The sequence below is a fragment of the Pholcus phalangioides genome, unplaced genomic scaffold (assembly GCF_987345545.1).
Source record: "Pholcus phalangioides strain wild (caught in Gottingen) unplaced genomic scaffold, Ppha-v1.0 ptg000010l_1, whole genome shotgun sequence".
Lineage (NCBI taxonomy): Eukaryota > Metazoa > Arthropoda > Arachnida > Araneae > Pholcidae > Pholcus > Pholcus phalangioides.
The window spans coordinates 11,282,435-11,295,198 of record NW_028301603.1 but is presented as its reverse complement, the minus strand read 5'-3'; the positions used below and the strand labels follow the sequence as shown (position 1 = coordinate 11,295,198).

The 12,764-nt window shown below is 34.4% G+C and overlaps 1 protein-coding gene across 1 annotated transcript; it reads left to right on the top strand.

Moving 5' to 3' along the window:
- The first annotated feature begins 510 nt into the window (after positions 1 to 510).
- Positions 511 to 11,657, top strand: LOC149080919 (inositol-tetrakisphosphate 1-kinase-like). The gene is made up of 10 exons (XM_089237608.1): positions 511 to 942; positions 2,838 to 2,862; positions 3,720 to 3,827; positions 4,526 to 4,643; positions 5,672 to 5,767; positions 6,972 to 7,015; positions 7,761 to 7,920; positions 9,604 to 9,671; positions 10,523 to 10,691; positions 10,999 to 11,657. Exons 1-10 carry the CDS (start codon positions 854 to 856, stop codon positions 11,523 to 11,525), a joined length of 1,404 nt encoding a protein of 467 aa, XP_089093734.1. The 5' UTR covers positions 511 to 853; the 3' UTR covers positions 11,526 to 11,657.
- Positions 11,658 to 12,764: the final 1,107 nt, after the last annotated feature.

Sequence of the window (12,764 nt, the reverse complement as noted above, 5' to 3'; positions counted from 1 at the left end):
CAGAGCGCAATACGGCTCACGACAGCGCTTTACGTCGGGCGTGATTGGCCGACTGCTTCTAGAGGAGTCCAATGCCTCGTGCGCCGCGGTTTTGCCGATATTCTCTTCACTCTCTCTTGTGTGTTTTCTTTCCCTTCCTTTCAAACCGGAGCATGCAGACGACAGAGTAGCTGATGTCAAGGCCATATACTATAATACAGCCGCCTTGATCTGATGCGCCACGCTAGGAAATCACAATAATCACGCGTAATTATGTAACACGTTTCTGCCGGCGCGAAATGGTCTAATTTGGTTCACTCGGCGCAAGAAACCTATTCCTAGGAAAACCCGGCTTTACGGTACATATGGCCATCGCACTAGATATCCAGCTGAGTGGAAGAGGAAAACAAAAAAATCAAAACCGTCTCGCTCATGTAAATGGAGGTTTGTTGTTGTTGTTTTTCTTTCCTCTTTCTTTCTTTCTCTTCTCTCCGGTGTATTGTATGTACGTATACGTAACTTTTTTTTTTCTTCTTCTTCTTGTGTCAATACGTTTCGAAATCGCGTGGGTGCCATTAATAGCTTATGTCCATGTTGCGTATTGTGTTTACCTTATTTTTTGATTATTTTACTTACAGAAGGCCTTGAGAGAGGAAATGGGAACGAGCTGCTCCTTGTTTTAAAATCGCTGCTGCCGAAACTACATGTATGTGTCGGGTTATTATTAATCGTCATTTCCTCAGCGTTGGACGTGTAACTCTATATGGGCGTTGGTAATCAAAATTGCTCTCATTTAGCAACAACAAAACAACACTTTGCTTCAAACAGCGTCCCGTTTACGTCAGGAATCAAATAGTTCGGCGGGGTAGGAAAAATGACGAGTCAAGCTGTAAATCGCGTGGGTTATTTATGGAGCGAGAAGAAGAATCAAAAACACGGAGATGAGCTCTACAACACGGGAAGGTGAATATGATTTTCTATTATTTTGAAAATTGACTCCTATCAATGACTGCAATCGGAGGGGTGTTCACTTTGCACAGGGCGGTAAGTTTGGGGGGGGGGAACCCTGCAAATTTGAGGAGAGAGTGGTCAACAAAATTAGGAGAAGGGTGGCAAAATTTTTGTATTGGGTAAAAGCTATGAATCCACCTCTATGTCGGGAGGGACTAGGTTTCATGGTCATATGGCACTGTATAACCAAGGGAGAAGATTTCCCAACCCAGAATTTGTTTACAACATGGCTACCTTGTTAATGTAATTATTTTGGAGTGTTATGTTCGTCAGCTGTAAGCGGAGTCGTCGCTTATACATGAAATCCGTCGTCTGCTGGGTCTTTTTTTCTTTTTTGATCCCATAATTCAAATTTCAGTATGGATCTATTCAGGGATCTTCCAGACCCCTGGTGCGGTGTCTTTCATATATTGTTATGATTGTAACTTATTTATGTTTGGAGAGTGTGTGTTAAAAAAGGAATAGCCTAGAAAGTTAGCTACAGTGACCTAGAGAGCAAGGTACCATGTCAGTGTGCACCCAAAGAATGACCTAGAGAGCAAATTACCAGGTCATTGTGCGGCCCAAAGAGCGGCATGAAGACTTTGCAAGCCGGTGAGAGGACCAAAACAGTGTACATGGGAGTGACCAAAAGAATGACCTAGAGGGCATGAAACCAGGTTTATTGAATGACTAATAATGTGTGACAAAAAAAGAATGACTAAGGAAGTGATCAGAAAGAGTGACCTGGAGCGTGTGCAAGCATGTGAGTGATCAAAAAGTTGACCCATAGAATGTGTGAGTGACAAAAACAGGGACCTAGAGTGTGCGTAAGCATTGGAATGATCCAAACAGTGTATGAGCATAGGACTAGGTTAGTGAGCAACTAAAAGAGTGACCAAAAGAATGGCCCAGAGGCGTGCTTGTAGGGGGCTGAGAGATTATCCCCCAGGGTGGCAAATTCGGGGAAATTGCTGCTTGGGGAAGGAAAATCAGACTAGAACGAAACAAAAGGTGGCAAAATTTGTATAGCCCCACAGGTTGCAAAGCCTGTCTTAAGCAACCACAGGTCGCTTCTGAATGTAATAATCTGTATTCCTGCGAGAAGTTTAAAAATATGTCACTGATTATTTTATGACCTACAAAGAGTAATTCTAACAATAAATGGATAATAGTGACAGTTAAAACCTAGTATAACTCTGTATACCCACCTAACTGGCATTGAGGGTCAGCTGGCTTGTCAGAAATCCTCATAAACAAGAGAAAAATGAAACAAACGCCTGTTCCTAGAAGCAGGGTGCCTTAGGTCAATTAAAATTCTCCTTTTATCAATTTTGAGTCTCGCAACATTTACTTAATATTGAAATTGAATTAGTTGTACCCAAAATTTCTTGCTTTACAATTAGGTTCAAACCCTTTTATTTTGGATAAGGCAAGATCCACTGAATTTCTTTTGTCATTGTAAATCCGATATATCTGAGTATGTAAAAAATTCGATTAATTCCCAATAAAACTTGGTTTAACTTTTTCTTGTTAAATGTTCAACTATGTCAAAACAATGGTATGTTGCCAAGTAGTTTTCAAACATCATTGGGTACTTTTTTTGTCATCCTGCTGTGACGTTAGCAAGTAGCACCAAATCAGGTCTGGTAGTTTAAAGAAACTGTCATCAAACAGTGGCATGCCATACGTTAGGAATTCACCAAAAATTTTTTTGGGTGCTCCAGTCACAGGAGGCTCCTAAAAGAAGATTAGTTTAAGTTAGATTCATGCAATATTTATTGCAATTTTGTTATACTCAATAACGCGAAGATTTCTCGCTTTGAAATTGCTTCTTTATCAGTTTTCATTTTTTTGTTTTGTTTCAGAGCTTGCGGGATGGAATTTGTTAAGGTGAGTGCAAAATTTATTCTTGCTTTAAATTGCAATTCAATCTTTCATTTAGCTCAGTGTTAGGGCTGGACACCAAGTTCTTGCGAGAGATTTTGTTGAAATCTTGATGAAAGGGAAGCCTGAAAAATGAATCTTATATTTTTATAGTACCAATAACTTCTAATTATCTCAGAAATGAGGTGAATTTCCACTGTTTGGTTCTTCTGATCATAAATATTTATCAAATATTTTTTAAGAAATGTTTGTAGAATTCAGTAAAACAGATATTCAAATATGATGTTACCTCTCCACTATTACTGCAAAGGTTTCGACAGTTGACTGATAAGAATCCAAGAAAGAAAATTCAACTGTCCTTGCTTGGAATCGAACCCACATTTTCTTACTTTGCCAGGTGAGTGCCCTAGACTAGTGTTTCTCAATGGCGGGCTCTAACACTGGTCACACCGGGCCGTGAGTGATTCGAAGTTTCATTTTTCTCATTAATTTCTTGTTAGTTGTGTGTATGACCTGGCCTTTCACTTACGCAAAAGAGATTTACCAGGCCGCAGACTCCCAAAGGTTGAGAACCACTGCCCTAGACCACTAGAATACGAAGGCAACAAATCCTCTTTCCTTAGAGCTGAACGGGCCGTGCATGCACAGTCAAACCTGACTCGGGCCAAAGCTCATACTGTTGATGCTGTCACCAGATGGCAGTGCTCATCCGCTATTACCTTCATAGTAAAAGCAGATGTTACTTAAAAGTTGAATTATAATATTGACATGTAGTAATTGAAAATTTTCTAATACGATTGTGTTGAACATTTATAACTCTCCTGATAGAAAGCGACATTTAATCTGGTTTTCTTTTCTTTCAGCTGCAAGCTGACAAGCCTCTGGAAGAGCAAGGTCCTTTCTCTGCTATTGTTCATCCTGTGATTAAAACTGAGAAAGACCCAGATTTACCTATTTTCAAAGAAATTGACGTAAGTGGCAATATCATTGATTTTAAAATACAAGATAAAAATCAAGGGTAGCTCTTTTGGGCGAGTGGCAAACCAGAATTAGAGCTCAAACATTTTTTTTTGGGGGGTTGGGGAGAATTGTTTGGGAGAGGATGGGCCAGGGTATAGATTGTATTCAGAAGTATCCTTAGTAAGAATAATCATTGAAAATTTAAAATTTTGAAAATAATTGAAAATGTTCTTTTTTCTTTAAATAATGAAATAAAAATTATAAATTTTGTTTATTTTATAGAATGCAATTTTTTTTTTCTTCCATTGCCTTTCTCTATTTTTGGTGAAATTACCTCATAATGAGAATTTTCTTAGGACTGTGATTTGCAAAAGATTTCAATTAATGTGATTTTAAAGTTTTTAAAACTTATATAAATAGATTACAAGAATTATTTTGAAATAAGTTTAAAGCGGAAGAGAAGTTAATTTTATTTCGAAATAAAATTTATTGACAAAGGGAGCAATCTTTTTTTTTTTTAATTTTTGGTTTGACAAATTTTGATAATATCAAGTTATATTTTCTATGTTGTTTTAACAAGAAATACCTTTAATTACTTTTCTTTCTCATCTTTACTCATGTTTTTAAAGATCATTTCTTGTCACTATAAACCGCTTTTTAAAAAATAATTTTTCTCTTAAATTAATGAATTTCATTTTTTTTTTCTTAGGAATATGCAAAGAAGCACCCTGAAACAGCCATAATTGAATCTGTGGCAATGAATGGATTGCGACTCGCGAATCGTTACAGCCAGTATACAATACTGGATGAGGTTTTCAGAGCTGCTGGTGAGTGTCTGTACATTCAGCATCATTTAACTTATTATTCTGTGTCGGTGCTGTAAGCCAAAATATATATAATCATCATTCTTTTAATTTTATTAACCGCATTTTCTTTTAATTATGTTCTGGTTAGTCTATATACAGGGCTTTTACATTATTTTCACATTTTAAGAACAAGCTGTACTTTTTTGAGCCGACCTCCTTTCAGTAACACTCTCTCTCAAATGTCTTTTTTTCCTCTACCAGCATCTTTTGGCATTCCTCTGGGTCTTTATTCTTTCAGTTCCTGGTATCGCATAGTTATCCAGTCATCTTAAATCTTTGACCTTTCTCATGCTCTCATCGGCATGGGTAGGACCCCCCCCCCCCCTTCAGGGTTGACAGGAACCTTACATCATAGGCGATTGTAAAATGAATGCATCTTTTTGTTTTTGATCTAATAATTTGTTTAATAAAATTAATTTATGTTTAAAAAATTTTCTCCTCGTATGGTGGGATATTCATCTTCTGATAAAATAATCAATTTTTTAATTAGTTTTAAAATCATTTTTATTACATTTTCATTTGTTAATAACATAAAAACAAGCAAATTAGGTGTTTGTATTGCCATAATTTTAATCACTCTGTAGACGTTAAATATTTGAACATAAACACAAAATAAAGCTGGTCATCCACGAGCAATAGGAAGTCATGTGCAAGACTGCTATAGTAGTCTTACGCAACTTGCTGTCGCTCATATTAGCTTTCAGTGGACGACCAGTCTTAGTCTTAACAAAGGCTGTACCAGTTTTGTCCAATTTATGTACAAACTATCTAATCATTAATTTATGAGAGAGAATTATTATCTCTCAAAACTTTAAATCTTTGAATTCAATTCAAATTAGTCTGGTTCCCGAAAGTGATGTGGCAAACATACAGAAAGTTAGTTTTGATTTTACATTCAATCAAATTTACTCATACAACTTTATCAACATGGCTGTTCTGCAAATTTTTAGAATGAGATGGTGGGTTTTTAATATATATTTTTTTCTCAGGAGGAGCATTTGTACCAGTGTTTGTGGAATTGACATCAAATAATGTAGCTGAAAACGTCTCGAAAATGGAAGCTGCTGGTGTGGGATTCCCTTGTGGTAAGTTGCCAAAAAATTAAAATATAGTGTTTTCGCTGTATAAGGGCAATGTTTTTTCATCCTAGTTCCTATATAAAATGTATTTCTTAATTTTGTTTAGCAAATCAAACTCTTAATGATAACAATATGTATTGATGTAGACTATTTCTAAGACAGCTATTTCTAACAGCTTGTATAAATTTTATATCCTTTCTTTTTTCGAAAGCCATTGAAATTGAAATGATTTTACCTCTTAAAATACTGTCTGATTTTCAGCCCATTTCTCACAATTTGAGGCCCTTGGCAAATAAATTTGTTTTAAGCCCCACTCTGTGTTCTTTGAGAAATTTTTATGGAGTATTGTTATGTAGTGAATTATATGTAAATACAGTTCTAACTTGGTTGATTCCAAGTGCAAAGACACTGGAAAAAAGTTTGAATTATCCAATTAATCTATCTTATATCTGTGAAATGACTACAAATTGCAACTTAATTACCAACATTCACATACAATAATAATTATTAGTTATTGAAATATTATCGATTATGAACAATTTCCTAAATTTTAATTTATAATCAACAATTGACCGTAGCTGCTACTTCATTCCACTATCCTGGAATCCGCATCACTGCAGAATTTCCTGACCATGTTCAAAGCCTGATTTACAGAAACAGTTCATGATCATCCGTTACAAAACTGCATTACAAATTTTTCTTCATATTCTTATGCTATCAAGAAAATATATTTCCGTTAACGTAATTGCAATCTGAACTTCTTGATACTTTCCATACTCTTAATGATGACAAAAACGTTTAGATTTTTAATATTATACCTTGATCTATAGGTTGAAAACCACAGTCACTATTAAGTGGTACACAGTCTTGATGCGCTCAATCAAATATGTTGAATCATTTTTTGTGCTGTGGGCATGTACCCCATTACTATGTCTTTTAATAATATGTTTAAAAAAAATACTTTAAATGTGCTAACCAAGTGGTGAATTGCATCTAATATTCTCGATTTATGAGCCCCTTAGAGAAAAAAAAGTTTCAAAAGAATTATATTATTTGAATTTTAATTTACTCATGTCAAAACGCCATGTTTTTGGATAATATTTTTCAGCAATGAACAGGCCTGATAGATTCAAGAATATTTGAACCATTGTATGCAGATCAGAGAATTATGTATTGTGTACATACTTGATTTTATTAACTTTCATTTCAGTTTGCAAGCCAACTTTTGCACATGGTTCAAGTTTAGCACACCAGGTATAACAAAAATTAAATATTTATCCCTCTTTTTTTTCTTACTTTTTTAATGTGAAATTTATGCACCTTTAATATAGTACGTTTTCTTTCCCACTCCCTTGAATGAATTTTTTCTCCTTTCTAAATGTTTTGAAATTCTAATAATTCATATGATTCAGACCATTGCATGGTTTTGATTTTAATGTATTGGGTTGGAAAGGAATTAATGTCTGCATAAGAGAAAAGAAACAGAATATATACTCCACGTACACAAGGGGACCAATAAAAACTTACTTTACATCCTTTGGTCAAACACAACATTCAATGGACCACAGCATTTTAAAATTTTCTCTACTCGTTTTTAGTGCTAATTGATGTTTAGTAATGTATTTTATGCTGTTCCTTTATGCTGCGAGATTGCATTGATGTATCCTGTGTAGGATTGTGGGACTGTAGATTTCCATTTGCATCTCCATCTTTTGGGAAGGATTTGAAATTGCATAATATTGATGGTAATGCAACTGGTTCTTCAGGTTTATGTGAAATATAAAGGACCCCTGCTATGTAATAACCATAGCTGCTTTCTACATTTTCATTGTTTTGTTCTGAAACACTCTTATGCAGCAGATTATAAGTGTGAAATTGCTATATTCCGAATTACTATATAGGAAATCACCACCTCCTATCTTACCATAGTGTGTGAATTTTCGTAAATTTTCTTTCACTCAATAGAAAAGGTCTTATTTTACAATGATTTTCTTGATAGATGTGTGTCGTCTTCAACACTGAAGGTTTGATGGACATTTCTCCACCTTGCGTTGTGCAGCAATTCATTAATCATAACGCTGTCCTATACAAGATATTTGTTCTTGGGAACGAGTATTACATCATGGAGAGGCCTTCCCTGAAAAACTTCTCTGCTGGCAGTATGTTTAATTATTTAGTCTATGTATGTTTCTCGTTATGGTAATTGATTTCCTTTGAGCTCAATTTGAAACTGTTTTATAACAGCAAACATTATGTAATTTTTATTTCATTTTAGTGATTGTGTTTAATTTTGTTTCACTTTAGTATATTGTTATGTATTGATTTGTTTTTCCTTCTTACTGTATCTTATATACAACCATTTATGTTTGAGTGAATTAATCAGAGGTGCACAACTTCCACATCACAGGCCAAAAGCAGCCCTACTAAAGAATTTTTAAAAAAATATCAATCCATATGACACGATAGATATACCAGTTGCTTACCCCCAGAGTGGCAGCTATCTCACATATCTGCCCTGTCGACTGAAAAGTTTGTGCACCCTTGGAACAATATATTGACTATCGAACCATTTGCCCCAAGTTTCTTGTATATTTGATGTGAAATTACATTTTAAGTAGTAATAAGGGTAGTACTGAATGGATTGTTCTGTTATTATTGTTATTGCAATCGAAAATAAATTCATCACGTTAAAGTGAATACCAAAATTTATGAGATTTATTCATTCCCAGAAGCTACTTATATCATGGGAATCTTGTATATCAAATTTGATTCAGTTCACCATGGCAACTAAAAAATTGGTATTAGTGCATAAAATGTTCTACATGCAATAGCTAATTTGATGTCAAAAGAAAGCACAAAATTTTGTGATTTCACTGCAAAATTTCTTTCAACATCAAAGTGTGGGGGGGGGGGGCAATACACACAAACACAGTGTAAAAAATTTTTTCTTATAAGTTGCGTTCGGTGTGTTTTAAAAGCCTGAAAATCATTGTAGCTTTTGATTTGATGAAGTTCATGTGCTTATTGTCTTTTTCTCTTCTTGCCAGTAGCTGAATAATGCATTTTCAGCAAATGTATTTTCTCGGAACTTGGATTATTTTTTGAAAGACAGCATTTATCTTATTAGCCTAATCTTTGAACAAAAAAGTATTTCGTCTAGTGCTATATTTCTCTATGATGTATTTAACAAATTTAATATGCAATAAATAAATAATTAATCTCGTACTGGTTTCAATATAAAAATTTTTTAATCATTTTTTCCGAACCTACTGATTCTGGGTACGAATTATGTTAAATAATAGAGATTCTACTGTATATATATTTTTTAAAGCTTCATGGAAGCTAGCGATATCCCAATATACATTTAATTGTTTCATATAATTTACAGGGTGTGCATAAATTACTGTTCTAGTTTTATTACCTCATAACTTTCGAATAAAAATCATGATGAACAAAATTATTATTGAATCGTAAAGTACCACTGAAGAATTTTTAACAATTATATAAGTAAAATGAAATGATTCCTATATATGTGACTGCCTTTCATGGCACATAACACTTTGAGACAGGATTCAATTTCCTTCCATGCTTTCGAGCATTTAAAGTGTAACAGTTTGGGTCAGAATTCTGCACTTCAATTTCACTAAGTGAGGGCACAGGGTTCTTGCAGACATTCCTTGACATAGCCGCACAAGGAAAGGTATTAATTATGAGTGAAGAGAGTCTTAAGTTATGAGGTAATGAAACCTCATTAATAAATTGTGTACAACATTTTATACTTCACAATACATTTTTAATTTTATTGTATTTGTATTAATTGTGTATGGAATCTTTTTCTTCAGATCAAAAAACTATATTCTTCAATAGTCATCTTGTTTCCAAAGCTAACTGTGCATCAGACCTGACATCTGTAAGTTAGAATTCCTTATTAAATTTCCTATTTTTTTTCTTTCTATGTTTGCGTTGATAGATCCTGAATATATTTTCACATATGTTTGATGGTTTATTTAACCTCTTTTCCTGATAAAGCATGTTAACTTGTCTTTATCTGATGGAGAAAAATAAATATAAGCCCTTCCTCAATGGCCGTGATGCTCAAAGTAACCACAGGTTGGGAAAGGAAAAGAAATTTCAAATTTATGTAAACATCCAAATTGATCATGACAGATATGACCATATGCCTTTTTTCATGTGAAAAGCAAGACAGTTCCATTTTTTCTTTTACACAAAACTGGTTGCAAAATGTTCAATTGTGTTGCTGCATTTCACTCTGATCCTTTTTCAACAACTTATTGCACACAATTCTGAAAGGTGTTTTTTTTTCCCTTTTAAACTAAGATCATGAATTTTCTCCAAAACAACAAGTCCTGTTCAACCTTATCTTCGAAACGTATTAAAAAAAAATTTTAAAGAGGAAAGTATGTATAAACCATAGATAATTATAAATATATAATATATATGTATTACATATTTATAATACAGGATATCCCGTTAGAATATTAATCCCGTTATCGGGATTTCGGTTTATATAATCCTTATAATTATATAATGAAGGTTTTTCTCTGACAATACATTCAGTCAATACAAAGAATATTTACTTTGCAAAAATAACACATGAATGATAGCATTATATGTTATTCTGATAAGTAGTATATCTACTGTTTTTTTTTTTCAACCGATAACTCATCAGGAAATAAGTTTATTTGTTATTTCCAAAGTTTTTTAGTTTCTTGAGAATTTCACTTAATTTCTTTTTCATAGTTGGATGAAGATGAACTTAAAACTCCAACTATCCCTCTTGAAAAGAAAAAAGTGGATCATGTAATTCAGTCTCTTTGCCACACATTGAAGATGGCCCTTGTTGGAATTGATCTTATTATAGACAATGTTACTGGACAGTACGCCATCTTTGATGTTAATGCTTTTCCCGGTGAGTTCATTTTGTATTTGTTTCTTGATGTACAGTAGACTCCCTAGTGTATATATCTGGGGCCCATATTATTAGGCATTTGGCCAGATTGGCATTTATTTTTTCAATGATAATAAGATCCTGCAGAGAATTATTGTTGTTATTCCTACATATGGTGCTCTATTTGTAGTTGATTTGTCCCTCATTTTTTAACACAACTGTGCTGTGATACTTTTATGTTAGTTGCAAACACATATTGCCTCTATCTTATATTTTGAAAACTATCATTTTGAAATTTTGATTTCTCCCCCCATCAACTGCTCAATAGGATACGATGGTGTCAGTGACTTTCTTCAATTGTATTGCGACTTTGTCCTACAACGTATCCTCCTGCACCAGAGAGGGTCGAAAGAAATCTCATTCAAGCCCACCATGACGAAGAGGGCACCTTATCCATTCAAGAAAACGAATCACAATGAAGAAGAAGCCGTGGATTCTGCACTGCCTTCACCCACCAAGAAATACATGGATTTGATCGGGTACGAATCCTGCTGTTCGATATCCACCAGTTCCCGTGATGGCCCACTGCCAAATGAAAGTCCGCAGCTCGTGACGACGAGCGCACCGGATGAGCTCTCTCCAGCAATCGAGCTTCTGAACGCCAAAGAGAAAGACAGAAATGCTCTGACTTTCTTCATGACGAGTCAGTTCCAGGACAGTACCCAAGATGATTCCGGCATCGAGACCTCGGATTCGTGTGACGAAAAGAAAAAAAAGGCCACTGTCCTGAAAATATCCAAGCGTCAGCATTCCAGGCACCACAGGTTGCAGACCACATCTGAGGGGAGTGGCTAGAGCAATGTGTTTCTCCACTTTACTTCTTAAACGTTTAATGTTTAGATGGTTTTTACATATACACTTATATATACATTTTTAATGTGTTTAATTTTTATGATTTTTCATTTGCTATTTTCTTTTTTATAGTCTCAACTGTCTGATTACAGTATTTATCAGTAACGTAATTCGTCATTTAAGGCCATTATTTATTCAAGCTGCCTCCAAGGTTATTACAGGGTCAGTGTCTCTATTCCATAAAAAAAATTGTTGAAATTGTATAGATTTCGTATGAATGTAATTGAATAGGTGTAGATTGTATTTTACTCTGCATGTTTAGTTAATTTCCTTTAACTTTGAACCTACATGTTTGAGAAATAGATGAACAAACAAATGCAGTCGAACAACTTTGATTCAATGATTTTGGTACTTATTGATGCTGTTCTGTACATTGATTTAAAGACGTTTTTAATGTGGTATCAATGGAATCCTTAATTATCGATATCTATCTGCTATTTCTTTCAAGGTAGCCTAGATTAAAAAAAGAGGGGAAAACAAATTACAACGAATCTCAATCAACGTGTTGTGAACATTACTAAAATATTTTTTTGCGAACTCTATCCGATATTTACAGGGCTTTACAAATCCCAGACTGCCATGACGACTACAAAATTTGTATTGCTGTCTAAAATCTTCTGTGTATGTGATGGCTAAATGAAGCTATGCCATTTGCTATGAATGACAAAATTTTCTGATTTCATGACAGTGTCTTCTAACATAGGAAAATGATATAAAGTCCCGCAAAAGTTGAAAAAACATTATTTAGAACTGTTTTTCATGGGATTAAAGCCATTCTTGGCTCAATTTGACTGCCGCCTAAAATTTTTTTCTATTTGTCAAGCCCTGAATATTAAAATGATTCCATTGTTATATTTTGGTCAACAATCTGATTTCCAGACTGGGCCTTGAAATGCCATCTCGGGGGAAAAAAATAGACTTTGAAACACCACATCGGAAAGTGAGTGCATTTTTGTTGTGGGGCAAAACAAGGGAGAATTCTCTAGGGTTGCTAGTATGCTGTCTTGTACTTGCTTCGGCAGTACATATACTAAAATTGGAACGATACAGGGTATGCTTTCTTGACACAGATCAGTTTGTATCACAAAGTCAGTTTTGCTGTGCCCTCGGCCAGGGTTGTTTAGTTTAAACCAAGTGGTTTTTTTTTAAATCTCATAAAAGTAGCCTGAATATGCATATTTT

Coding starts and splice junctions, on each gene's coding strand:
- LOC149080919 (XM_089237608.1), top strand. CDS start 854: ATGACGAGTCAAGCTGTAAATCGCGTGGGTTATTTATGGAGCGAGAAG. Junction 2,863..3,719: donor GCGGGATGGAATTTGTTAAG/GTGAGTGCAAAA, acceptor CTTTTCTTTCAG/CTGCAAGCTGACAAGCCTCT. Junction 7,016..7,760: donor GTTCAAGTTTAGCACACCAG/GTATAACAAAAA, acceptor TTTTCTTGATAG/ATGTGTGTCGTCTTCAACAC.